Source organism: Lissotriton helveticus, chromosome 3_1 (assembly GCF_964261635.1).
Source record: "Lissotriton helveticus chromosome 3_1, aLisHel1.1, whole genome shotgun sequence".
NCBI classification, from domain to species: Eukaryota; Metazoa; Chordata; class Amphibia; order Caudata; family Salamandridae; genus Lissotriton; species Lissotriton helveticus.
In genome coordinates, this window is record NC_136061.1 from 456518017 (window position 1) to 456544169 (window position 26153).

The window sequence follows — 26153 nt, forward strand, 5'->3', positions numbered from 1 at the left end:
CAACAAATTCCCAAAAATCTCAGTTGTTATTATGTTTTCCAACACTATATACAAATCATTGCAACATATATTTTACAGCTCTCAAACTTAATCACAAGCCAACAAGGAATTTAGGAATTTCAAAAGCTTTAATAGCCATAAAAGGCAGACTGTGCAGCATAAACAAATGCAGTACATTGTTCTAAGAGACGTCTGCAACCCTTCTAAAAGATCCAACTCTGGCATTTATAGCACCCCAATCACTAAATCTCCTGTACTCCCCGGGCCGCAGGTAGTACTGGCGGCCTCCGTAGTTTGGCTGATCATAAAAGATCCAGTAGCCATCGAAGACATTGCAGGACTGGATGTCCATGTGGTGAAATATATCACTGACACAAGGGCAGTCGTATGCAGATTCCATCATTTTCCCCCCAAAGTTGTTCCTCTCGTAGAGTCGTATTCTGTACGATCCTCGGTGCTGTAACGACACATCAAACAGAAATTACACCACGCGCTCTATAACATGCAGGAAACCTATATAAGCAGAGATATTATTCACAGGTTAAGAATAAAGTCAATCAATGTTCAGCCTCCTTTTTCTCACCATCACTCAGGGTAAGAAAGTGTGTTATTACTTGAGATGGTTGAAAGTCTCTCTCAAGTGATAAACACAATCCTTGTCAGAGTGACCTGCAAAAGTCACTAAATAAACCTGTACTCAGCCCTCTGGTAGCTGGTCACTAAAGCAGTCTGGCTAAACTTAGAAGCAATGTGTAAAGTATTTATGCAGCGCTTAAACAATAATAAAGAGAAACCACAAGACAAATCCTAAACACCGTCTCACATGCGCATACTTTCACTGACATGCTTACTCATGTTCTCATTCACCGTTTCACTCACGTTCTCTTATTCACACACACGCATCCTCACTCACACTCACTGTCTTGCTCACAGGAAAGCACAATGGCCACTCACACTGTGTCAATCATACTGTCCCATGCACACAGTGTCTCACTCACATGCACTCACTGACATACTCACTGTCTGATTTACATGATCACACACTGTCTTCCACCTGCTGTTTCTCTCACACACTTTCACTCATGCACTGTGTCTCACTCGCATACTTATAGGCTACCTCACTCACATGCCCACTCACTGTTTCACTCACATGCTAACATACTGTCCCTTACTCATTGAATCTCTCATCGTCTCATCCACACTGCCTCACACTCACAGAGTCTCACTCACATGCTCACTCAGGGACTGAAAAAAGGTAAATTACACTGTTGATGGTTAGCTATTCACAAAGGATTTTACGAGTGCACATAAAAACATAGGTCTTTCGATATGCATATCTTTTTTCAGAGATGATGACCAAGCTCCCTACAAACTAGTCGCACATCATCTGGTGCTTTGTTAATCCGTTCTTGAATGTTTAATAATTATATTACACAAAAAGGCAGTGAAGCTGATGTTTAGATATGTGTCGCTGAGAACTTTCTCTGGACTGCGGCCCACCAGCGGAATACTCTGGATGGGGCAACCTGTTGTTAGAAGGGGCAATCTCCGAGGGCCTGGTTGTGCTCACCCAGACACCCCAAGATCCACCTCTCCCACAGAACTTGCCGAGTCTTGATTGTGAGGTCCTCACCGGGGAGGACTTTGGGTCTGGGATCGTACACACTGAGCTCACACCACACTACGAACAGACACTACACCGTTGGATTTTAGGAACAAGTTCTTTATATAAGCAAATAACGAAGGAAGCACTCTTATATACACAGTGGCCACAGGACCACAAAGTCTCTGAGGATTCGGGAAGAGGGAAGCGGGACAGTCTTTTAGTCTCTGGGTCAGTACGAGGCGTACCCTACGCACAGCTCTCAATCCTCGAGCCGGGGGGTACGGGATGGTGGTCGTACGGGTTGCCTCACCTTCGTCGAGTCGGCTCGGTCGTGATGGTGGTCTCGATGGTCCAGCCGGACCAGAGTACTCCTCGAGCCGCGACGAGGTCAGCAGGGCTCGATCGGGAGAGGTTCGTGAGAGCCGCGACAGCGTCAGCAGGGCTCGGATGGTCTTAGAGGTCGAGCCGCGACAGCGTCAGCAGGGCTCCGATGGTCTTAGAGGTCGAGCCGCGACAGCGTCAGCAGGGCTCCGATGGTTGCAAGTTCAGCTCGAGCCGCGACAGCGTCAGCAGGGCTCCGATGGTTACAAATTCAGCTTGAGCCGCGACAGCGTCAGCAGGGCTCAGGTGGTTCAGTTCCTTAAGGAGAAGAAGGAGCCGCGACAGCGTCAGCAGGGCTCAGAGGTTCCAGATGAGTCTTCTTAGGGTCAGCCGCGATCAGATCAGCAGGCTTCCGGTCCAAGATACAACTGCCCGCTAGTTGTCAGGCGGGCCCAGTTATAGTCCTTCTACTCTTTGATCTCCGGACCCTCGTAGGCAGAGGTCTCCGGCCCTGAGGGCTGGTCGTTGGCGAGGTCCGGCGGTTGGCTCTTTGATCCCTTTGAAAGATGGGTCCGGGAATTCCCAGACGCCCAGCGGGTCTGGAGCCAGCCCTCGGGGAGGCCAGAGGGGTGATTGAACCTGGCCCACAGGGGAGGGCCAAAGGTGTGACAGAAACCAGCCCCTCAGGGGAGGCCGGAGGTGCCATCGAAACTCCCTGGCTTATCTCACTCGGGAGCCCTTTACCCCCCAGCCGGGACTGGCGCGCCTTTGGAGTCTGGGCTTCGCTGGGGCCGGGGTCACGCTAGGCCTAGGGAGACAGGGATGTCGGGAAGGGAAGATGGCGTCCGGGCCTTGTGGGGCATGTATGGTTAGGCGCTCGGAGCCGGGCGAGGAGCGGGAAAGGCAGGCCTGGTCAAGGTTCTCGGGGGATCTAGGCGTCACTGGGTAGGACGACCAGGCCCGGGTTGCAGGCTACACTAACGGGGTGGCCGCGCAGGGGACTCGGGGTACAGGCCTACGCTCACAGGGTGTGGAGGGACAGAGGTGAACCATGCCACGAGGCCGGGTCCAACACGCGTCCCCCCAGCTGAAGGCGGGGAGAACTACCCATCCTCTTGGGGGTTCTCTTCACTGAGGCGGAAGAATCGGAACAGGCCGTCAGCGTTGGCGTGGTCAGAGCCCGGCCGGTGTTCGACAGTGAAGTCCATCCCCTGGAGGGAGATGGACCAGCGCAGCAATTTGGGATTCTCCCCTCTCATCTGCATTAGCCACCGGAGAGGTCGGTGGTCGGTCTAGACCCGGAAGTGAGTACCGAACAGGTAGGGCCTCAGCTTCTTCAGGGCCCAAACTACCGCGAAGGCCTCCCGCTCGATGGTGCTCCACCTTTGTTCTCGAGGGAGTAGCCTCCGGCTAATGAATGCCACTGGTTGGTCTAGGCCGTTCTCGTTCACCTGGGACAGGACTGCTCCGATGCCATGCTCGGACGCGTCCGTCTGGACTACAAACTCTCGTGAGTAGTCGGGGGCCTGTAGGATGGGGGCGGTGCACATGGCGTCTTTTAAAGTTTCGAACGCCTCTTGGCAGGCGGAGGTCCAGCTGACTTTCTTCGGCTGGTTTTTGGAGGTTAACTCCGTGAGGGGGGCTACGATGCTGCCGTAACTCTTGATGAACCGGCGGTAGTATCCCGTGAGCCCTAGAAACGCCCGCACTTCCGTCTGGGTCGTGGGGGCCTCCCAGGCCACGATGGCATCGATCTTGGGCTGGAGGGGGGCTACGAGGCCGCTTCCGACCTGGTGCCCGAGGTAGATTACGGACCCTTGTCCGATCTGGCACTTGCTTGCCTTAATGGTGAGACCGGCCCTTCTCAGGGCCGTCAGCACCGCCCAGAGGTGCTGGAGGTGCTCGGGCCAGTGGGAACTGTACACAGCGATATCGTCCAGATACGCAGCGCTGAACTCCTCCAATCCAGCCAGTACCTGGTTCACCAGCCTCTGGAAGGTGGCGGGGGCGTTCTTCATCCCGAAGGGCATCACCCGGAAATGGTAGTGACCATCCGGGGTGGAAAAAGCGGACCTTTCCGTAGCTCCCTCGGTGAGGGCGATCTGCCAGTATCCACTGGTCAGGTCGAACGTGCTAAGGAAGCGAGCAGCCCCGAGGCGATCGATAAGCTCGTCGGCTCGGGGGATGGGATGAGCATCGGTTCTGGTGACTGCGTTGAGCCCGCGGTAGTCAACGCAGAACCTCAGCTCGGGAACAGCACCGGGGGCGGCTGCCTTCGGAACCAGGACCACGGAACTAGCCCCTGGGCTGTCAGAGGCTTCGACCACCCCGAGAGCTAGCATCTTTGATACCTCGGCCTTGATACAGGCCCGGTCAGGGACGCGGTAGGCTCTGTGCCGGACCGGTGGGCTGTCCCCGGTGTCCACGTCGTGGACGCACCAGTTGGTGATGCCGGGGGTGAGGGAGAAGAGGTCTGAGAACTGTCCCAACAACTGGCAACAGTCCTCGCGCTGCTCGGGAGAGAGGGAGGAGGAGAGACTCACCCCCTCTACGGAGCCATCTTTTTCTTTCACGCACAGGAGATCGGGGAGAGGCTCCGTTTCTTCTTCTTCCCCATCGTCCGTGGCTAGGAGCAAGCTCAACTCGGACCGGGCGAAGTGGGGCTTGAGGCGGTTCACGTGAAGGACCCGCAAGGGGTTCCTGGGGGACTCTACATCGATGAGGTAGGTCACCTGACTCTTGCGCTCTACCACCTTGAAGGGCCCTGTCCACTTGTCTTGCAGGGCACAGGGCTCTACGGGGGCCATAACCCAGACCTGCTGTCCGGGCTGAAACTCGACCAGAGTGGCATTTTGGTCATACCACCGTTTCATTTCTTCTTGGCTGGCTTCGAGGTTTGCCTCGGCCAGCTCTCGGAACTTCCTCGTCTGGTTCCGGAGGGCCAGAATGTATCGAAACACATCGGGAGGGGGCTCTGGGGCCGCCGTCTCCCACCCTTCCTTGACCAGGGTGAGGGGTCCCCGGACGGGGTGCCCGTAGAGCAGCTCGAAGGGGCTGAACCCCAGGGATTTCTGGGGGACTTCGCGGTACGCGAAGAGGAGACAGGGAAGGAGGACGTCCCACTTACGCCTCAGGGGCGCTTCGAGTCCCATGATCATTCCCTTGAGGGTCCGGTTGAAGCGTTCCACCAGACCGTTACCCTGGGGGTGGTATGGGGTAGTGAACTTGTACGTCACTCCACATTGTTGCCAAAGGGACTTCATGTATTTCGAGATAAAGTTGGTCCCTCGGTCACTGACGACTTCTCGAGGGAATCCTACCCGGGAGAAGATGGCCATGAGGGCCCGCCCCACTACGGGGCGGTCACCGTTCGGAGGGGAACGGCTTCGGGGTATCGGGTGGCATGGTCTACCAGCACCAAGATAAAGCGGTGCCCCAAGGAGGTCCGGGGGTCGAGGGGGCCCACAATGTCGATTCCCACCCTCTCAAAGGGGGTACTGACCACGGGGAAGGGTTGGAGAGGAGCCTTGCGCTTCCCTCCGCTCTTTCCGCTGGACTGACAAGTGGGGCAGGACTTACAGTGGGCCTCCACATCGGAGCGCATGCCCGGCCAGTAGAAGTGGGTGACCAGGCGCTGGTACGTTTTGTCTTGTCCCAAGTGTCCCGCCAGGGGCACGTCATGGGCCAGGTTCAGGAGAAAGCCGCGGAAGCGTAGGGGGACCACCAGCACTCGGCCGGACCCTAGCTCGGCGGACTTTTGCTCGCTGTATAATAGGCCGTTTTCCCAATAGATAAAGTGGGAGCCGGACTGGTCACCGGCGGCCTGGGCGGCGGCCTGCTGCCGCGGCCCCACCAGGGATGGACAGGATGTCTGCTCTAGGCAGAACTCTTCTCGGGATGGTCCCCCTTCCTGGCGCCATTGGGCCAGCTCAGGAAGGTCGTCCAAGCTCGGGGTCGGTTCGACGTCGGGGCCGCGGGGCCCTGCGTCGGGGGGGAAGCTCTCCCCGGGGAATAGCTCAGGGGTCTCAAAGGGTTCAGGGACCTCGGGGTCCTCGGGGGTCACCGGTGCTGCCTCTAAGGTCGCCTCTTCGGGGGTGGCCCTTCGGGCGGTCATCGACCGGGTATTCACACCGGCCCACTCGGGTAGCCCCACCATCTCTAAGTGGGTCCTTTTCTCAACCTGCTGCCATGGGGAGCTCTCTAGATCGTTGCCGAGCAGGCAGTCCACAGGCATGTCGGAGCGGACCGCCAATCGTAACTCTCCAGAGACGCCCCCCCACTCGAACGGGACTTGAGCTATCCGGCAGGTGCGGACGGAGTTATCGGCCGCGATCACCCTGCAGGAGATGTGGGGAACAATCTGGGCTTCGGTGACGAGGTGCCATTTGACGGCGGTGATACTGGCCCCAGTGTCTCGGAGCGCCCCTATGTGATGGCCATTGACAGTCACCTGCTGCCGGTACTTCTCTGTGTTGTCGGGTAGGGGAGCTCCGGGGACCATCTCCCTATCACCCAGGGAGACTAACATCATAGCTGCGGGTTCAGCTCCCTCGAACTCTTCCTCCCCCTCCTCTTCTAGGGCTACTGAGGTGATGTGGCGCACTGAGGGTCCTGCAGCGGCAGGCTTCTGGAACAAAGGGCAGCGGGGGTCATTGGCATAGTGCCCGGGTTTCTGGCAATGGTAGCAGGCTTGGTTGACCCGGGGCCCTGGCTTAGCTGGGGAAAACCCTGCTCGCGCTGTGGGAGGTGAGGTACCTGGCTGGTTTCTGGGGGGACTGCGCGGGGACCCTACCTGGGAACCCCTCGGTCTATTCTGACCCCCTCCTCCCCTCGGGCGGGATGGTCCTTGTTCGTTTCGGCCAGTGTCCCCCCCGGGCCCCCGGGGTACTCTGGTGCTCACCCAGCGATTGGCCTCGACGGCCAGCTTCCGGGGGTCGGCCAACTTGCTGTCCAGGAGGTGCTGTCGGAGTTCCACAAAGCAATTCAGGGACAAGTGCTCATACACAATGAGGTCGATGAGCCCCTCGAAGGTGGATACTTTGCTGCCCTTGATCCACCCTTCCAGGGCCCGACTGTAGAAATTGACATATTCTACCCACGTGGTGCCGGGGATCTTCTTGCATTCTTGGAAGCGTTGGCGGTACATTTCTGGGGTGAGCCCGTACCTTGTGAGGAGGGCCTCTTTCATGTGGCTGTAGGAGGTCTGTTCGGCAGACGGTAGGTCGAGTAGGGTGTCTCTCCCCTCACTCAGGAATCGACCCCACAGCCCGGCTCCCCAATCTTTCTGCGGAACTCGGTGTGAGGTCATAGCTACCTCGTAGGCCTTGAACCATTGCTGGATGTCATCCTTTTTATAATATTCTTTGACCACATCCTTGGGGATGTGGACCTTGGGTTCCACTGGGGGAACAGACTCTCGGGTCGCTGCTGTTTTGTTGCCTTCGTTCCGGGCCTTTAGTTCGATTTCCAATATGCTGCGCTCGTGCTCCAGCTGGAGCTTCTTTCCATCATGTTCTCGCTGGAGTTTCTTCTCCTCCAGTTCTCCTTGCAGCCGCAGCTGCTCGATGGCTAGCTTCTTCTCGGCCAGCTTGAGTTCTCCTTCCATTTTCAACCGGGCTAGTTCTAGCTCGTGGTTTCGGTTGCGTTCTCGGTCGGTCATCTCTTCCCGAGACAGACCTCTCTCGGGGCTGTAAGTCCGCGTCGGGGACTCTGCTCTTTCTTGCTCTGGGGCGTGGGTTCCGATCAGGGGTGCTCCCCCTCCATCAGCTTCCGTCGGTGCTGGAGGTTGGGCTCCGGTCTCCACCCAGGCTGTTAGAGCTTGTTGGAAGTCCTCTTTGGTGTTTAATCCCGTTGACGGGATATGGAGATCTTTGCAGAATTGCTTGAGCTCACGGTGTGAATAGTCTCCCAGAAGCTCCATCTGGAAGGTGGTCTTGTCGGTCGTGACGCTCATGGCTGCTCTTTGTTCGGGTAGTGTGTCAGTACCGTACGATCCAAAGACGTAGGTTCTTATCGCGACGCTGCCACCAATGTTAGAAGGGGCAATCTCCGAGGGCCAGGTTGTGCTCACCCAGACACCCCAAGATCCACCTCTCCCACAGAACTTGCCGAGTCTTGATTGTGAGGTCCTCACCGGGGAGGACTTTGGGTCTGGGATCGTACACACTGAGCTCACACCACACTACGAACAGACACTACACCGTTGGATTTTAGGAACAAGTTCTTTATATAAGCAAATAACGAAGGAAGCACTCTTATATACACAGTGGCCACAGGACCACAAAGTCTCTGAGGATTCGGGAAGAGGGAAGCGGGGCAGTCTTTTAGTCTCTGGGTCAGTACGAGGCGTACCCTACGCACAGCTCTCAATCCTCGAGCCGGGGGGTACGGGATGGTGGTCGTACTGGTTGCCTCACCTTCGTCGAGTCGGCTCGGTCGTGATGGTGGTCTCGATGGTCCAGCCGGACCAGAGTACTCCTCGAGCCGCGACGAGGTCAGCAGGGCTCGATCGGGAGAGGTTTGTGAGAGCCGCGACAGCGTCAGCAGGGCTCGGATGGTCTTAGAGGTCGAGCCGCGACAGCGTCAGCAGGGCTCCGATGGTCTTAGAGGTCGAGCCGCGACAGCGTCAGCAGGGCTCCGATGGTTGCAAGTTCAGCTCGAGCCGCGACAGCGTCAGCAGGGCTCCGATGGTTACAAGTTCAGCTTGAGCCGCGACAGCGTCAGCAGGGCTCAGGTGGTTCAGTTCCTTAAGGCGAAGAAGGAGCCGCGACAGCGTCAGCAGGGCTCAGAGGTTCCAGATGAGTCTTCTTAGGGTCAGCCGCGATCAGATCAGCAGGCTTCCGGTCCAAGATACAACTGCCCGCTAGTTGTCAGGCGGGCCCAGTTATAGTCCTTCTACTCTTTGATCTCCGGACCCTCGCAGGCAGAGGTCTCCGGCCCTGGGGGCTGGTCGTTGGCGAGGTCCGGCGGTTGGCTCTTTGATCCCTTTGAAAGATGGGTCCGGGAATTCCCAGACGCCCAGCGGGTCTGGAGCCAGCCCTCGGGGAGGCCAGAGGGGTGATTGAACCTGGCCCACAGGGGAGGGCCAAAGGTGTGACAGAAACCAGCCCCTAAGGGGAGGCCGGAGGTGCCATCGAAACTCCCTGGCTTATCTCACTCGGGAGCCCTTTACCCCCCAGCCGGGACTGGCGCGCCTTTGGAGTCTGGGCTTCGCTGGGGCCGGGGTCACGCTAGGCCTAGGGAGACAGGGATGTCGGGAAGGGAAGATGGCGTCCGGGCCTTGTGGGGCATGTATGGTTAGGCGCTCGGAGCCGGGCGAGGAGCGGAAAAGGCAGGCCTGGTCAAGGTTCTCGGGGGATCTAGGCGTCACTGGGTAGGACGACCAGGCTCGGGTTGCAGGCTACACTAACGGGGTGGCCGCGCAGGGGACTCGGGGTACAGGCCTACGCTCACAGGGTGTGGAGGGACAGAGGTGAACCACGCCACGAGGCCGGGTCCAACACGTGTCCTCTGCGATCTTAATCTTTTCATACTGTTGGAATATATCTTGATGTAAACTTAAGCTTTCAAACACAGTTGGATAAAGTCATAGTCTTTTTTGTTTCAACTTACTATTTTGTGGATAGTTTTCCTGATTTTATTCAAAAATCAATTACGTCTCATTCATTTCAATCTTCTTCTGCTTTTATTACGAATTCCCCAAATTAAGGATAATGGGAAGATAATGAGAGCCAGAATCTATCTCTGATTCTGACAGGCATCCCTGCACCTAAATTCGGGGGTCATGAGTTATGTCCCTAGGAAGGGAGAACACCACATTGGCTTGAGATTATCTTGTCCAAATCTGCCATGTTCCCCTTCCAGGAGTGAGTGCCATGCACAAATCTGCTACCATTGCCACATGTATGGAGTAGTTGAAGAAGGAGTGGGGGGAGGGCAGAGCGGGGCAGAGCAGCTACCCAGGGCCCCCTGAGCACTGCACACAGGTCTGCATTTGGTGTACCCATGTCTAGAATTACAGGGTCTGGAGTTTGAGGACCTGGGATTACTATATCTGTTTTTTTGCAAACTTGGTAGTTCTGGGCGCAGTCACACTGGATTGATGGTTCTACTCACCGGTATTATTATTGTCATTATTATATTTTGCCAATTCTAGTTCAGTTACTCTGGCTTGCAGTTACAACTGATACGTCACAAATAGATGTAACACTGCATTTTAAATGTCCTAGTGGCTGTGAAATTCAGGCAAAGATGACGGATATCCCTTCCACGTATTACAACTGCATTATATCCTATAGCACTTTTAATACAACAGTTTGCGATGGAGTAGCCCGTCGGCTGAATGCAAAATCAGGCCCTAAATCATAAGGGAAAATCTTTGACCGGGACAAACTTGCTTGGTTTATCTGACCCACCCTCTGTCGCGGTCATCCTGGAATTGTTCCATAGACTATTGTTGGCAGAGAGAGCTTTTTGTCTCTATTTTTATTTAAAGCATTAACATTCATATCTGCGTTTCCCTTTATAACATTTTTGTCATTTTAGTGTCATGTTGCATATTAAAATTTGTTATATTTTTTCCAATTCGGTTTGGGGTGTTTATTGTTTGCTATTTTTAATGTATTACTATTTTGGTACGGCACAAATAATTTTCACATTGCTCTAAGCGAAACCTGCATGCTCTGTGCCGTAATTACCAAGGGGTTGAGCTCAGGCAAATTTAGTGACTTTATGGGGTTGGGCACTGTGTTATATTTCCTTGAGGTGGGCGACTGTACTCCCCAAATAATAATTCACTTTTCTTTTTTACATCAGACTTTGACTCAGATCAAGAAAGACACGCAAAAAAGGGATAAAGGAGGAAAAGAAGATAGGAAAACAGCAACACAGAGACAAAGCAAGGATGAAAAAGATCCAAAAAGAGAGAGAGATACAGAGCCTGGAAGTGCAGGTTAGTGGAAGAGGTATGAGACAGAATCACAATTATGCAACCCTAGTAATCCATGGCAGACCTGGGGAGCTCCTAACGAACACTTGACAAACTTGACCCCTTACACAGTTATGGCCATACGTCACTTATTCTGTAAGATCAATACTAAGAACTTTACTGAATCTAAAAGGTGTAAAGTAACAGTTGGTCATCTAATCTAGGTATCTAATCGAAGTAGATTGTCTAATTTAGATTATCTAGTTTAGTTAAGTAATCTAAAGGGAATAAACTAACAAAACTTTGGAGAACGTAGATATTCTTCATTAGTGTGAACACTGAGAAAGTGCAAGCTATTTACGCATCTAACAAAATATTATTTTTCGTATTTCATAGAAAAGTGCAAATTAACCCAACACCAACAGTTTACCACAACAGTCTACAAACAAGTTGATTGTACACAACTGTAATAGACCCTGCTTAGAACACAAATTAAACCAATCTTACTTGTGGAATCATGAGGCAAGACATGATAGAGCTGTTGTTCCCCATCCAGTAATTGAAGTCAGGATAGTCCCCCTTCTGAAGGAAGTACTGCCGCCCCATGTAGGCAGGGAGTTCATAGAGCATCCAGCAACCGCTGAGAACTTGAATGGAGTTGCAGCAACTGAAGTGATAGTTCAAGTCAGAACAGTCAGAGCTGCACTCATAAGAGTGGCCCTGAAAGTCACAGTCATCATAGAAGATAATTCTCATCTGCAAAATATAAACATAACATTAAGGAGTACAAGAATGTTACATGTGAGTTGCATGCTTGTTTTTATACTATAAAACAATCAGTGCGTGTCAGATTCCTGTTTGCATAAGTGGCCTGTGTTTTATTTCACATGTGCCTACGTAATGAAATGTATCCCCAAATGCCTAGCTAAGGCCAATTCAGGGGCTGATTACGATGTTGGCCAGAAAGGCTCCGAATGGCAGTCGGATTCCCCTAAAACATGTTGGAACCTATGTTTCTGACTCAGTGTACGATGTTCTTGGTTAGAAAGCAAGTAATTCAGTCAAGTTTGAATTGCTTCAGACCGGCATTTGGAAACTCCAAGTAGGTCGAAGATGAATTGTATAGCTCTACAGACCGCGTTTCCGACCAACGAATTACGATGTCGAGTTTGGATAGCCTTTCAGAATCAGTCTGTCCGACACAAAAAGGCTGTCGGAAACTGACTTTGGGGGCCTACAAGGCCCCACTTCATTCTCAGGCCTCCGGTTGGGGGCCAGGAAGGTACCCATTAGAACCCCCTTTAAAACCATGCACAGTGTTCCAGGCACCATGGGGTGCCTGCCACAGGGTGCAAGGTTTTCCGCAACCATTCCTTTTTTCTATTGGAGCCTGTATTATTGGTCAGAACACAGTCTGCCATTAAAGTCAATGGTAGACTTTCACAACGGTGATCGAAAGCATTGTGATCGGTCATTCGGACTCACTTGACGCGAGTCGGTCGGAACTGATTCTGACAAGGAGTCAGTTGGTTTGCTTTCCGTCCAACATTTTATTGACCCCCTTAGTATTTTACCATTCAGCTTATGTCCAACATCCATACAATTAATATTTTAGATCAGAGTTACTCCTCAGTTGCACTTTTGGCCAATGAGGTTAATGGGTCTGCCTTCACTCCTTCTCTACAATGTGAGCCTAACTTAATATCAGGCATCCAGCATCCAAATGATTTCCCATTTGCCATACTCATTCCCATGCCTGATTCTCCATTTGCTACTCGTAGCACATATTGACTTCCCTTAAACACAACTGTACCACAAGTCAGATTTGCTTTTACCTGCTCTTGGCCACTGCTAGATTTGATATTCTTATGCTCTGACATTTTACCAGTAGACTGTTCACTTTCTGCTACAGAAAAAACTGTTAAATTGATTGACATCAATCTTGGCAAGAATCTAGAACTTTACACACAGGTGTCCCTTTGCTTAATTTGGTGTGCATCCAGTCAGTAGATTTTGAGAAGTTTGCGCTACACAAAGGTGTTGAGCGGGCTTTGAAGGGTTCAAAAAGAGGGACTTGTAAACTTTGATCATTGAATAGGGGACCCTTCAATAATCCAGATCCTCAAATACATTTGAAAAATGAACGCAAATCCAATTGGAGATTTTTTTCCTTTAATTTGATGTCCACAGCACCTCAGAGGATTTGATGAACCAGACGATCTGATTGTCTAGCAACCACGGAAAGCTTTTGTTGTGGCAGCCATAAAACGATGCCTGTATTCTAAAAAAGTGACATAAACGTTAGAAGGGGGATCACAGAGCATCCCCTGATCCTAGGAAGGATGTATAGCAGGGACATCACAGAGGAACAGATGCTGCCCCTAAAAGTAAAACGTTTGGAATGTAATTTCATGTCCATTTATCTACAAGTTTGCAGTAGATTAAACCCAGATCAGTTGACTGGGGGTGAGTGTTTCATTTGCTCAAACGCTCCATCCATCATCCCCTTTTGTATCACTTTGCTCGCCCTAAGTGTGGCAGGGTATGCTCAGACGTGAGTCCCTTGCTCACTTGGCCATTGGATTCAAGATAGCCTGGCTGATGAGGATTATGAATCCGAAACCGGTCCCAGGATGCTTGTTTCCGGTCCATGGAAGACATGGCTTGGCAGTTCGGGCTGGACTGTTCCCATAAGGCACAGGGTCAGACTGATTTGCATATAGCCATGTCTGAAATGGGGTGACTGAGTGGGCTAAAGAATGGTGATGGATTAAACCCAGATCAGTTGACTGGGGTGGAGTGTTTGATTTGCTCAAACGCTCCGTCCATCATTCCCTTTTGTATCGCTTTGCTCGCCCTAAGTGTGGCAGGGTATGCTCAGACGTGAGTCCCTTGCTCACTTGGCCACTGGATTCAAGATAGCCTGGCTGATGAGGATTATGAATCCGAAACCGGTCCCAGGATGCTTGTTTCCGGTCCATGGAAGACATGGCTTGGCAGTGCGGGCTGGACTGTTCCCATAAGGCACAGGGTCAGACTGATTTGCATATAGCCATGTCTGAAATGGGGTGGCTGAGTGGGCTAAAGAATGGTGATGGATTAAACCCAGATCAGTTGACTGGGGGTGAGTGTTTGATTTGCTCAAACGCTCCGTCCATCATCCCCTTTTGTATCGCTTTGCTCGCCCTAAGTGTGGCAGGGTATGCTCAGACGTGAGTCCCTTGCTCACTTGGCCACTGGATTCAAGATAGCCTGGCTGATAAGGATTATGAATCGGAAACCGGTCCCAGGATGCTTGTTTCCGGTCCATGGAAGACATGGCTTGGTAGTTCGGGCTGGACTGTTCCCATAAGGCACAGGGTCAGACTGATTTGCATATAGCCATGTCTGAAATGGGGTGGCTGAGTGGGCTAAAGAATGGTGATGGATTAAACCCAGATCAGTTGACTGGGGGTGAGTGTTTGATTTGCTCAAACGCTCCGTCCATCATCCCCTTTTGTATCGCTTGGCTCTTTTATACACGGCACCCAGGCTTCATGCTTTGAGGCAAGTTCTTCAAGGTGAGTGTTTCCAAAGTCTGTAGACCACAAAGGAAAAAAGCTGTCTCTCATATATCTAAATACTAACTAAATAGACAGGTTCAAATTGAGAGCAGGTAGACTGGTGACCACAAAGGCAGAAAACTGACTCTCCTACTTCTGCAGACAAACTAAAGAGACAGGGTATTAAGAGAGACCAGGCAGGCTCCCCCAAAAGACCTCTTAAAGCAGTCATGAATTCTTCTTCAGGAAAACAATTCCTGCTTCTTGATCTCCAGCAATCTCCTGTAATAACAGTGGCTCCAGCATGGCTTCACTATGCCAGCATTGTTGCAAAGTCATCCTGTGCCCTCGGCACCCCCCAACATTTTGCTGACTGGTACTGATGCCCAGGGCCAGTGATATGCTGAAAACACTTATAATACAGTCAAAACACCTACATACACTAGGGTACACTATGGGTTGAGGTACCCCTGTGAGTGGCATGACCTACCCTATAAGCCCCTAGTACATAATAGGGCAGGGGGATTGAAACTACCTATCAGTTCCTAGTACGTAGCAGGGCATGGCAGTTTAGAGGCCAGCAGCTTTTTATGTACTTGCATGTGTGCACTGCTGAAGCCTGAGGTCAGTTTAAATGCAGCCCTGAGTTCCAAGACTGCTTTTAAAAAGTAAAATGTGCCCAAACTCGAACTTTATGTTTGTGGCACCTACAAATGGATAACCTACAATGTTTTGGCATATTATGAACCCACAGGGTCTCCCTTAGGTGTCCCAGGGGTGGGGGTCAGGTATTTATAAGGTGAACCCTTATAAAATATGTTTTATGTGCCCTGGGTTAGGTGGAATTTCAAATTTCTCTCCCCACATTGTGATAAAGTGCTGTCTGAATTTGACTTTGATGCTAGGAGCTCTGTGGAGGGGGTATCTGTAATATTTCTACAGGTTCAGGGCCCCTAAAGTCACCCCTAGTTGTCCCATGGGGTGGGGGTCCTGTATAAAAAACCAAAGTACTTATAAAAAATATTTTTGTAAGTCCTGGTGCTGGAAAAATGCGCTGGAAAAATGGCCCAAGTAATTTTTCCCATTGCAAATCCCATGCCACATAGGTTAACATGACAAGAGGTTATCAACTAATAACTCCTGATAGGAAAATTATATAACTGCCATTCAAAGACTTCCCAAGAATGGTAGTGATAAATCCAACAATATGATATTGTTGAATTTCTCCCAAAATGCACAGATAAGAAGTTATATGACTTTCTTGTTTGTAAGTCTAGATTCAGCCTTCCAGTGGGTTGTCCTGATTGATCATAGCTAAGTGGATTTGCCTGACTGCTTTGAAGAGGTGATAAAGAGCCCCTGGGGTTAACCAGCTCTTCTGGGAGGGCAGCGTACTGTTCCACAGGAATGCCAGGGCAGGAGGAGGAGTCGTAAACCGTGTTCTTCAAAGAGGAGGGAAGAAACCAGTGTCATTTACAACTCTAAACTTTTCACCTCAGCCAGAGCTAGACTTACGGAAGTATTGCACAGATCCAAAGGGCAGAGTCTATGGAAAGGAGCCATCCTTGGGGTGTGTTTAGCCAGTTCTTACCTCCCTGCTGAAAATTGAGCCATTATGAATTTCGAGGATTTGGTGCACTGTGGGACAAAATAATGCCACACTCTACAGGATGTGGTCATATCCTTGGGGAGTTGCCCTGCTCCCATTGGTCAGGAGTGACCTCCTCCTTGACCCAGAGAACTTGGAATAAGTATCTGAGAGGGGCAGAGTCTCTCAGATCTGCTGCTTGAAACTTAAGAAAGCAAGACGTTGCAATGCTGAGAAGTTGGGGTGCAAAATTCTAAGGCCTGCCTTCTGAAGACTGCACCAGCTGAAACTACAGCCCTGTGGATTACCTTGCTGTAAAGGAACTAAAGAGTGGACTCCCTGCAAACTACAGGTTAACAGAGCTCACCTGGAAGATCACCACCAAGGATCCTCAATCTGGAGAATGACCAGTGGATTTGTAAGGGTTTTGTCCAATTGGATTGTGGGAACTGAAATCCTCAACTTTCAAGAAAAATCTTGGAGCTTCAGGCCCCTTGGAATGAGTCTGAGACACTTTGGGACCCCTCAGGGAACTTCACAAAGAAGTTCCAGAAGTTTGGAGAACTTTGGAGCAACTTTGAAAAAAATCTCCATTGGGGGACCAACTCAACCTGGCCAGCCAAGCCGCCTGCCTTCAACCGTGAGCTGGCCAAGCCATCCAGGTTCGTCCCACTAAAAGCTCCGTAGGTCCGCCTTCCAGAGTTTGACAGGGAGTAGAAGAAATCCGAGGCCAGTGGATCCTCACCGAATCCGGCCTGGTGAAGAGCATCAAAGGACCCCGCGAGAAAAAGCCCCAGAAAAGTTTCTAAGTCCGAAGGTAAAAACTGTGACTGGGACCTACTGAGAGTGGTAGCCGCTCAGGGCTCCATCACGGTCGGCCTGAAACTTTGACTTTGAGCCGGTCTATCGCGACCAGATGTCCCAATAGGGTGCTATAAGTTTCTAAGTGCTATAAAGTGATACATCTTTAAAAAATCATATCTCTGGTTCCCTACATTGGATTTTTGTCGTTATGGTGTCATTTTAAAGTTAAAAATATTTCCTATTTTTATATTTTGGTGCTAGATTTCTATTATACGTCGTGTCTTAATTATTTACTGAATTGGTGTTTTTAAATTCTTGACATACCTGTCTTTGAAGTTAAGCCTGTCTGCTCGCAGCCACGTTACCAAGGGTTGAGCATGGGGATAATTTTCTGCAACCTCTTCTGAGCCCTATACTGTGTTAGTGGCCTTATTGCCAGTGGCAGACCTACATTTTCCCGTACCAATAATCCCCTTTCCAACAACCATACATTCCTAAGACTGTATGAAATCAATACTGCTCTGGGAAGATGTTTTGGGGAAAAGAATATTTCTCAGGGCCCCTTGAGTTAAACATAGTAGTTTGTGGTACATTGACCCATCCATGAGGAACTTTTCTCTTCTTCACACCTCAACCATTTTCCCGCCCCACTGCTCCTTTGAACTACAAAGGCAAATCACTCCCCCAGATAAGAGTTGTTCAGAGCCATTCCCCCATGACAGAGTGATTGCAGAGTCTATTATGATATGGGGAAGGTTGTCACAGACCCTATTCGTATTGTTTTCCAGACAGGCCCAGAGCAGCCCCTCACTTTCCTTCTTTGTGTTCAGACCCTTCATACTCTGAGCTACAGAGATGCGTAATTATCAGACCTGAAACATGAGGACTCCAGCTATGGGGCAGTCAAAGATTGCGGACGCTTGGCTGCATCGCTACACTCCAACCCACACATGAATCCTGATGGATCGGAGTTGGGGCCCCATCCGACCCCCAAGAACTACTGCAGGCCTCTTCCCTGTCCTGCCTGGTGTTTTGGGCCAATCCAGGATAGAGCAGATTGCCATTCTGGGCTCTTTTAGAGTACTCGTTTGTAGGCTGGGAAGTATGCTAGACTGGGGCAGGGACCCTGCAGCGAGGGGTGGCTTGGTGAGGCTGCCGAGAGCCACTGCTGTGCGGAGGTGCCCAGAGACCAAAAAGAGCAGAGGACCTGGTGAGCAAGGGCTAAGACGGTGACTTCCAGCAGCGAAGTGCCCCGGCTGGGTCATTAGCATGGCCCAGCAGGCAGAGTTGTGTTCGATGGTAGTTCCCACAACAGAGGTGAGGCCGGCCTCCCACCCCCTCTCTCTGAACACTGCAGGCAGACCGGAGGTGATGCGCTGGCTCCGGGGTGAGGAGGCAAAGCCTCTGGCCCTGCCTCAGGCTCCTATGGCTCCTGTCCTTGGAAAAAAATGAATGTACCTTCTTTTTCTTCACCGCAGCACATCTCTCCTCAGTCTTGGGCTTGGCATGTGCTTAACTGGGCTGTGAAACACAGCCCTGTGGAGAACATAGTAAGTTTGCATGACTGTTTGGCCGGCCCCAGAGGGCCAGCCAAGCCGTCATGCACACTACGGGAGAGAGTGCAAACCATGCCTGCTTCCTCTGACAGCCGGGAGCCCAGCCCTGCCCCCCACCAACCTGGCTGGAGTCGCAAAGACAAAGAAAATGATAATAACTTCTTGTTATTATCATTTTATTTTTATTTTCCACTGCTTAAGGAGCAGTGGGGCAATGCTCCTCCACTTTAGCGGGGGGCCGTCGTCCACACCAAAGTCACATTACAACAAGGCATCAGCGCTGACTCGGTGGATCTGAGCCTGCTGAAGGCTGACTACAACAAATCAGCAGACAGAGTGAAAGAAGTAAATTTGGGGCTTATGGAGATGCGCCCAGCACAGCTTTATCTGGCTCAGCTGGTCGCAACACTGTCAGACAAGGTGCACACACTGGAACACCGTGCAGAGGATGTCGAGGGCTTTAGCAGATGGAGCAATGTGCGAGTGGTGGGCCTCCCAGAGGGCACAGAGTAGGAGGACATAATGACCTACCTAGAGACCTGGCTGAGAACTGCTGTGGCACCGAACCATCTGATGCCCTTCTTTGCTCTAGAGCATGCACAGAGTCCTGACCCTACCACAGGCCCCTCGTAGACCACCGTGCCCGGGTTTGGCCAAGCTCCTCCAGTTTCAAGATTGGGATATCCTAAAGCAAAGATCTAGGACTGAGGGTCCATACCAAGTTGGAAATAGAAGGATGACCCTGTTTCCTGATTACACTCTTGCAGTGCAAACTTAGAGGGCATTGTATATGGAAGTGAAGAGGGTGCTGAAAGAGGAGGGACTGCAAAACTACTGGCCAAGCTGAAGATCATACTGGATGGGAACACCCATTTCTGTGAGGAACCAAAGGAGGCATGGAACTGGCTAGAGGCATAAACAGCTGGATCATCTCTGGTGGGCACCCGTCGAGAGCCTCGGCTCAACACAATCAAGTGCAAATAGTGACTTCACCAGTCCAGGAGCCAGGGCAATACTGTGAAAACCTACGAAATCTCAGACAGAGCTTGAGTGGGCTAAGGCGCTGCAAGTGGCGGTAGACATTGCCAGGAAGATGGGCAAAAATCTGGATGCGACTCCCCATCTTTGAGTCAGGCCACGGACTTAGATCAAGAAAGCTCACTGATGGACGGTGACGGTCTTCCCGTGGTGACACTGCAGTTAGTTGAAGACCTGGTTTGACCTGTTGAGGATATGAGCTGAGAACCGCGGAACCCGAAGGCTACGGGCCCATCCTGGGAGATTGACACATGGCTAACCTTGGTCACCAACCTTGCCCCTTACTGAACTGTGAAGGCTCCTCGTTACAGACCTGAGGGGGGTGCTGGAGATGGAATAGGCTCTATTTCCTGGTGTTGACATTCTACAGCAGGTTCCTGTGGACTGGTTGGGGGAGGCCCTCTACTCTCCTTGGAAGCACCTTTTGTTGGGGGGGAGAAGTCACTGCATCATGGGAAGCTAAACTGGGACATGATATTCAGATAAAGAATAGGAGAGGGAAATAGCATACCCAAGAATGTCTCATGCAATACCAAGTTAAAATATATACAGTTTAACTACCTGCAGATGACTTACCTCAACACACATATGATACAGATTATACATGGGGAGAACCCCAAAGCTGTCCCCGCTGTCAACCGTTTGAAGCAGACTTCTGCCATATGACTTGGGGATGCCAAGTGTTGCAGACATTCTGGACTGCGATATTGCAGCGGCTTCAGAACACACTGGGGCGCACCCTTTCCTGTACGATACAGATCTATCTCTTGGGAGCTTTCCCAGACCGAAAGTGCTCAGAGTGGGCTCTAGATTCATTGACTTGGTTCTGGCCTTAGCGCTCCGCAGAATAGCAATGGTGTGGAAATCTGACAGAGGGCCAAAACTAGAGACCTGGGAGAGGGTCGTCACGACTTGCACAGACAGAGATGGCGATGGGGATAATACACTGGAGAATGAGTAACTAGGGCCCAGGGCATACGCCACTCTGAATTACTGATATTGCAAACTCCCACCAGCCATACATACGGTGCAGCCACTTCTAATCCCTACCCACCCCCTTGGATCTGGACTTGCCAGACACTGCCACCATAAGACTTGAGTAAACTGACAGCTGTTAAGGTTCAGCCGTTATGGTTTCTCAAGTTTCCCCTATCCCCCTTTGGCTTACACTTATACTGTTTGAAACACACAAAACACGGAATCACCAAGAAACTATCAGATAACACATCTGGATAAGCCGGCTATTTGGTGAGGGGAAGACACTTACAAATTCAACACTGTTGGTCTGCTGCTTCTTGGGGTGCACTGGAACTATACATAAATGATTTAAACCTATGCTGATACTTACTACATTGACTCATTATTACAGCCTGGCTTCCACATAATGTATGGTGCGTTCCATGCGGGGGCTTAATGATTAGATGGCATGTATTCTGAAATTCTGTATGCAACTGGGATGCAAAGGAAAATAACTTAAATGCCAATAAACGTCTTTTTTTTTTTTAAAGCTTGAGGACTGCAGCTAGGCATGTGTATTCTCCTTACATTCACAGTGGTAAGTCCTGGCAGTTATATCCAGTAATCACTAGTTGCTTGCAAATGTAAATGTAAATGTCGGAATTTGTAAAGCGCACAGCTACCTCCACCAGAGGTGTCCCGGCACTGCACTGTCCGTATACCGCTTAGGAACCCTTCCTGGCTTTCCTGGGAAATGTCCACTCCTAGGCACCCCCCAGGTGCAGCCAGGCATCCCAGTGCTTTTGGGGCCGTTGTGGAGACTATGCAAGCTATTGCCCAGAGTTGCAGCGTGGGACCCATGATCAGAACAGGTACTGAGGCGAGAATATCCAGTCAGGGGAATTAATGAGTCAGAGACCCACCGAGGCGGGAATCGAACCCTGGTCCCTGGCCAGAGCTCTGCATCAAGGTCTGCCTGCTCTAACCATTGAGCCACACTTCTCCACACAGCACAGTATCTAGAATGTAAGACGTTTGTTCAGTCGCATGGAGACTGATGCAAAGCATGGCTATCAGCCAGGCCCTACCCCAAGCATCAAATACTCACAGCTTACTTAGTAACAGAGTGGTCAGGACCTCTGATAAAGGCTTACAGCAGTCCCTGCCTTTCCTTGTACCTGGCCCCTGCTCCAGCTACCTGCATCTACCAATGCTTCGAACCTAGTCCTGGGACTGAAAACTATGGTGCAGAGGGGAGGACCCTTGAATGATGACTGCTTTACTTGGCAACTATCCATGATTGGCCTTTGCCCTGTCATCTGACTGTTATTTCCCCTACTTGTTGATCCGGTTCTCATTTCCCGAATTTTAATGAATAATCCCTTTGAGTTTATTGTTCTATTTCGGAAAACAGTTTAGCTTAGCGATGGTTCCATTTAGGTTATTTAGGCAGCTGTACAATATTTATAATAATAGGCAGTGTGATTTTTTTACACCCAGGGTTGACAGTGGTATTGTGGTATATTAAGAATTAACATCTACAGAGGATATTTGTAGGATACTGACACTAATTCCAGCACGGGCCTGCTTTAGTGAAGTCAGTCTCTTGCAGTATTCAGTGCTGTTGGTAGACAGGGAATCATATTCCTTCTTTCTTTGATGGTGGACACAAAATACCCCAAGTTTGTTCCCTCAAACAGCCATAGTGTGTTCACCTCAATGTGTCTATTGTCAGACTGGTGGTAGAGAGAGTGCGTGAATGCAAACAGCATTTGTGCATCTTGTTGTATGCGTTAGCAGAATAAAACCAGACCTGTTGGTCTTGCCAGTGTTTGTTTTGCTTTCCATATATGCTCCCTGCAACATGATTTGGCAGTTCTTACCGACTTGCTGTTCTCTGGTGGAGAAACATCCAAACCTCTGCAGCGATTCTAACGAGGTACAAACAGCCAGGTTGAAAGGAGTGTGTCTTCCCAGGACAGCACCAGAAGGTAGAAGCAGATAATGACATGTTCAGGGAGAGCCTGAATGGTATGTCAAACTTGTATTAAAATGCCCAGGTAGCTTGAAAGTGGCCTCTTGGTACTTATAGGCATATGTACAACAAAATGACAGCGAGTGGAGATGCGCCAAATTTGCCAGCGCTCCTCTCAATCATTTTCAAAACACAGTGAGACGCCGTATTTATTACTATATGGCGCACCCCTGTGTTTTCCCTACCTCTGGTACTGAAGGTAGCTGCCTAGCGTCAAAGCAGTCACCCTTGCACCATGGTGAAAGGGTGCTTGTGCTGCAGGGAATGATTGTTTATGTGCAGGTGTCCCTTCATGCACATAAACAATCCTTCATATCTATGTGTTACTGCTGTATCCTGCATTACGCAGCACATATAGAAGTAGCAAATCATCATTATTTAATGATTATTTATGTACAAGGAAGTGACACCTTCCTGCACATAAATAATCATTAATGGGTTTTTGCTTTTCAATGTTATAAAAAAAAGCAAAAACAAGGAGAAGTAAAAGCATTTCTTCTGGCCCGCCATTCTAACATCTGCTCTTGCATGGCGTTAGTTTTTGGGGCTGCCACAGATTTACACCTCCTTGTAAATCAGGGGCAGTATCAAAAAGCAATGGGTTTGAGGTGGAATGCCCGCAGCAACACCCATTGCACGCCCCTTTCACGCAGATACCTGCATGAAAGGGTTGCATATTTACAAAGTGGCGGTATGCCACAAAAAGTGGCTTAACACCACTTTGTGTATATGATGCAGGGCATACCGCATCAAAGCGTCAAAAAATGGACAATCCAGTGGTGATAGGGGCTTATACAGATGCCCCTTAGTGCACTGAATCCAAATTTCGATAAAGGATGACCTGATGCTAGTGGCTGGTGTATGTCCAAATGTTGATAGCAAATGTTTCATCTAACTGAAATATCGTGTCCTAAACATCTTTTACAAAAGTATGACCCAATAAGGTGTACATCTTCTATAAATAACTGTAATGAGGTGATATTTTTGTAATCGACCTTTAGTATACAATATTTTGGTTACGATATTCTGGTACCATACTCCTAGGATCGTAACAGCCCACTCTTAGTGGGGACAATAAACACAAGGTGATTTTCTGTTTGCTTGCCATGAGGAACGCACTGCTTAATTTGAGCCAGTGGTGTCCGGTGCTCAGCACCAGCACTTAATGGGTGCTGGGCACCGGCACTTAAATGTCAACACAGCACTTATGACCGCCTGCCACATGGCATTCATCCCAGGCACTGCGCCCCGAACAGACGGACATTGTGCCGCTCCGGACCCCCAAGCTCGTAGCACCACGCGGTATTTTCCGCCTGTAGCCGGATTAGCCCACCAACTCCCTCATGTCTGCCTCCACTAATGCCGGAACAGACTCCATGCTAACTGCTAACTAGCAACGCCGAATAAAGTATTTATTCAAGCCCCACAACCTTCCCCGCGGAATACTCCAGTCCTCCTGCGCGTTAGCAACCCACGACTATTGCGTCATCGAGATGTATGTCTTTCAGGCAATTATTTAAGTTTGTCCTGATGATGATACAATTATGTGTCTAGCAAGGATCGAAATGTCGTCGACTTTTTAAACTGTGTGTACAAACTTATTCATATCTAATTTGTAACGTTTTTTGGGTTGTTCATTACGCTTGTTTAACCTCGATTATTTACCAACAATCCTTTTTTTTTTGTTTTGTTGTTTTGTTTTGCCTGATTGTCCTTTTATGTCTAATATTCCATGTAGGATACAGGACTGTGTCCCACTTTATTCAGGTGTGCTGCAATTTTTTTTAACGTATTTACTGATTAAATCTCACTGTCCGGATGGACACTGACTATATAGAAGAGATTGCATACTATATTCATTTCTACCTATACCGAGCCTTATCAAGGACCATTGTTTTTGTAAAAAAAACTGCCACATGGTGGCGCTGCTCATCTAATTTAGAGATGAGCAGAACAAGGGTTGTGTTTGAATACAATATTCATTAAAAACTACTAATGCTTACCTCCCCCGCCAGCGTTTGTCCCCTTTAGCTGTAGCGACCTGCAATAATTTGAACTGTTGCACTTACAGGCGAGAGAGATGGTTAGTAGTTGTTTTGGCAGCAATGACAGGGGTGATGGATAGTGCAAGCTGCAGTGGCATCCTGGTCAGGGCCCTGGCACGTATTAATTTTCAAATTAAGCACTGGATGAAGGCCAAGAATTCTAGCGTTTGATACGAAATGCTTCTCTAACTCCCTTTTCTCTGCCCCCTGTCCTGACGTTGTCATATGCTGCAACCCAGTTAATGTTCACTGCCACTCTTTGTGTGCCCTGGGTAGAATGACTTCGGAGTCTGTTTACTAGCCTGCCGTACATTTGCTTTTGCCACACTATTTAGTGAAGGGCATTGACTTCCTGTCCATCTACAGATGGACCTCCCTGAGCAGTCTGTCTTCCCGTCTTGCTCAGGTTCCCTCTTACCCACTTATGTGAGAATGTCATGGTTTTTGAGCAACGTAAATTCTACGATTTGGTGTGGAGGTCAAATGGATGGTGTGTGAAGAGTACAAGCCACAAAGTACCCGAGTTTAGGCACCTTACCCTGCCCATGAGTAAACTGATCTGTAGGATGTCACTGTTCAACTGCAATATCAATGTTTGTCCTGAATAATGGCCACACATTAGTAAGAAGACGAGTAGTGAGAGTGTAGTGCACCTCGATAGGGAACTCTAGACATTCACCTGTTGGGGTCTACAGACCGTGAAGCAGAAAAGAAAGATTCTCCATAACACGGTTGTATACATCTTATAGCGTTTAATACCACACTCTACTGTTACTAAGCACTTTGGATGACAAGTGCTGTTGTTGCTGCTCAATCTGATGTTGCTCGGTTTTCCCATCTTGTGGGAATAGAGGATTGGGTTAGCCTTGCTGAGTTTTAAGCTCGTAAAGTGAATTTGAGGTCACCGCATATGTGAACAGCGAGCTCTCAGTTCACTCAGCCTTATGTTCCTGGCAGTATGCATGTGCTATACTCTGACGCATTTGCCACCACGCCGGCGCTTCCTAAAGCCTCAAAAGCAAGTTTAAACACATGAATTCTTTCTCTTTCACGCTATCGGCGCATTCCACCATTACAATATTTTGGCATGCCATTTTAGAACTGCCTGCACATTGCCACATGCAGCAGACGAGCGCTCACTTACCTCTGCTCTGTTTCTGCAGCCTGGTACGTACAACACAACGCAGTGTGCACCGGCTCAAAGCGTCCCTTATATATAGGTCCCTCGAAGCAGACAAAAGGCCTCCATTTCACCCGACCGGGTGAATGGACAGTTATTTCTATCTACAATGCGGTCAGCAGCAGCAGTCTTTGTTTCCAGGGCACGGTGGATGTTTCTCTTTGGGACGCAGGTTGACTGTGTATTGTTAGCGCTCAGAAGATTCAGGTGACGCGGTGTCACACTGTCTTTCACCTATGAAATGAAACCTGTCTGTAAGAGTCGCACAGAAAGTGCGAGCACTGTGCCTTAGTATACATTTCACTCAGGGAGTGTCCTGTGTTTGTTATTCCCTGCTCCAGCCGGCTGCAGTGCGCAGGGACGGTAGGCCGACTCTGGATAGCTTTGTGCTAATCCAGGCATTCTAAAGCCCCACGTGAAACTCGTCTCCATGCGGGGCCACGAGTGACATCAGCTGTGTATGTTATCAACGTGACTACAGACAAAAGAGGGCGCGTGCGTCAAAGGATCTTTAGAATGTGCATGGATTTGGCCATATAAAAGTTGCGGTCTCCT

General features: G+C 50.0%; 1 protein-coding gene across 1 annotated transcript; it reads right to left on the reverse strand.

The window, feature by feature from the left end:
• Positions 1–109: 109 nt before the first annotated feature.
• Positions 110–25727, reverse strand: LOC144824624 (gamma-crystallin M2-like). Its single transcript, XM_078683680.1, has 3 exons — positions 25563–25727; positions 11361–11609; positions 110–457 (listed from the first exon to the last, which is right to left on the reverse strand). Exons 2-3 carry the CDS (start codon positions 11607–11609, stop codon positions 182–184), a joined length of 525 nt encoding a protein of 174 aa, XP_078539806.1. The 5' UTR covers positions 25563–25727; the 3' UTR covers positions 110–181.
• Between the last annotated feature and the right edge of the window lie 426 nt (positions 25728–26153).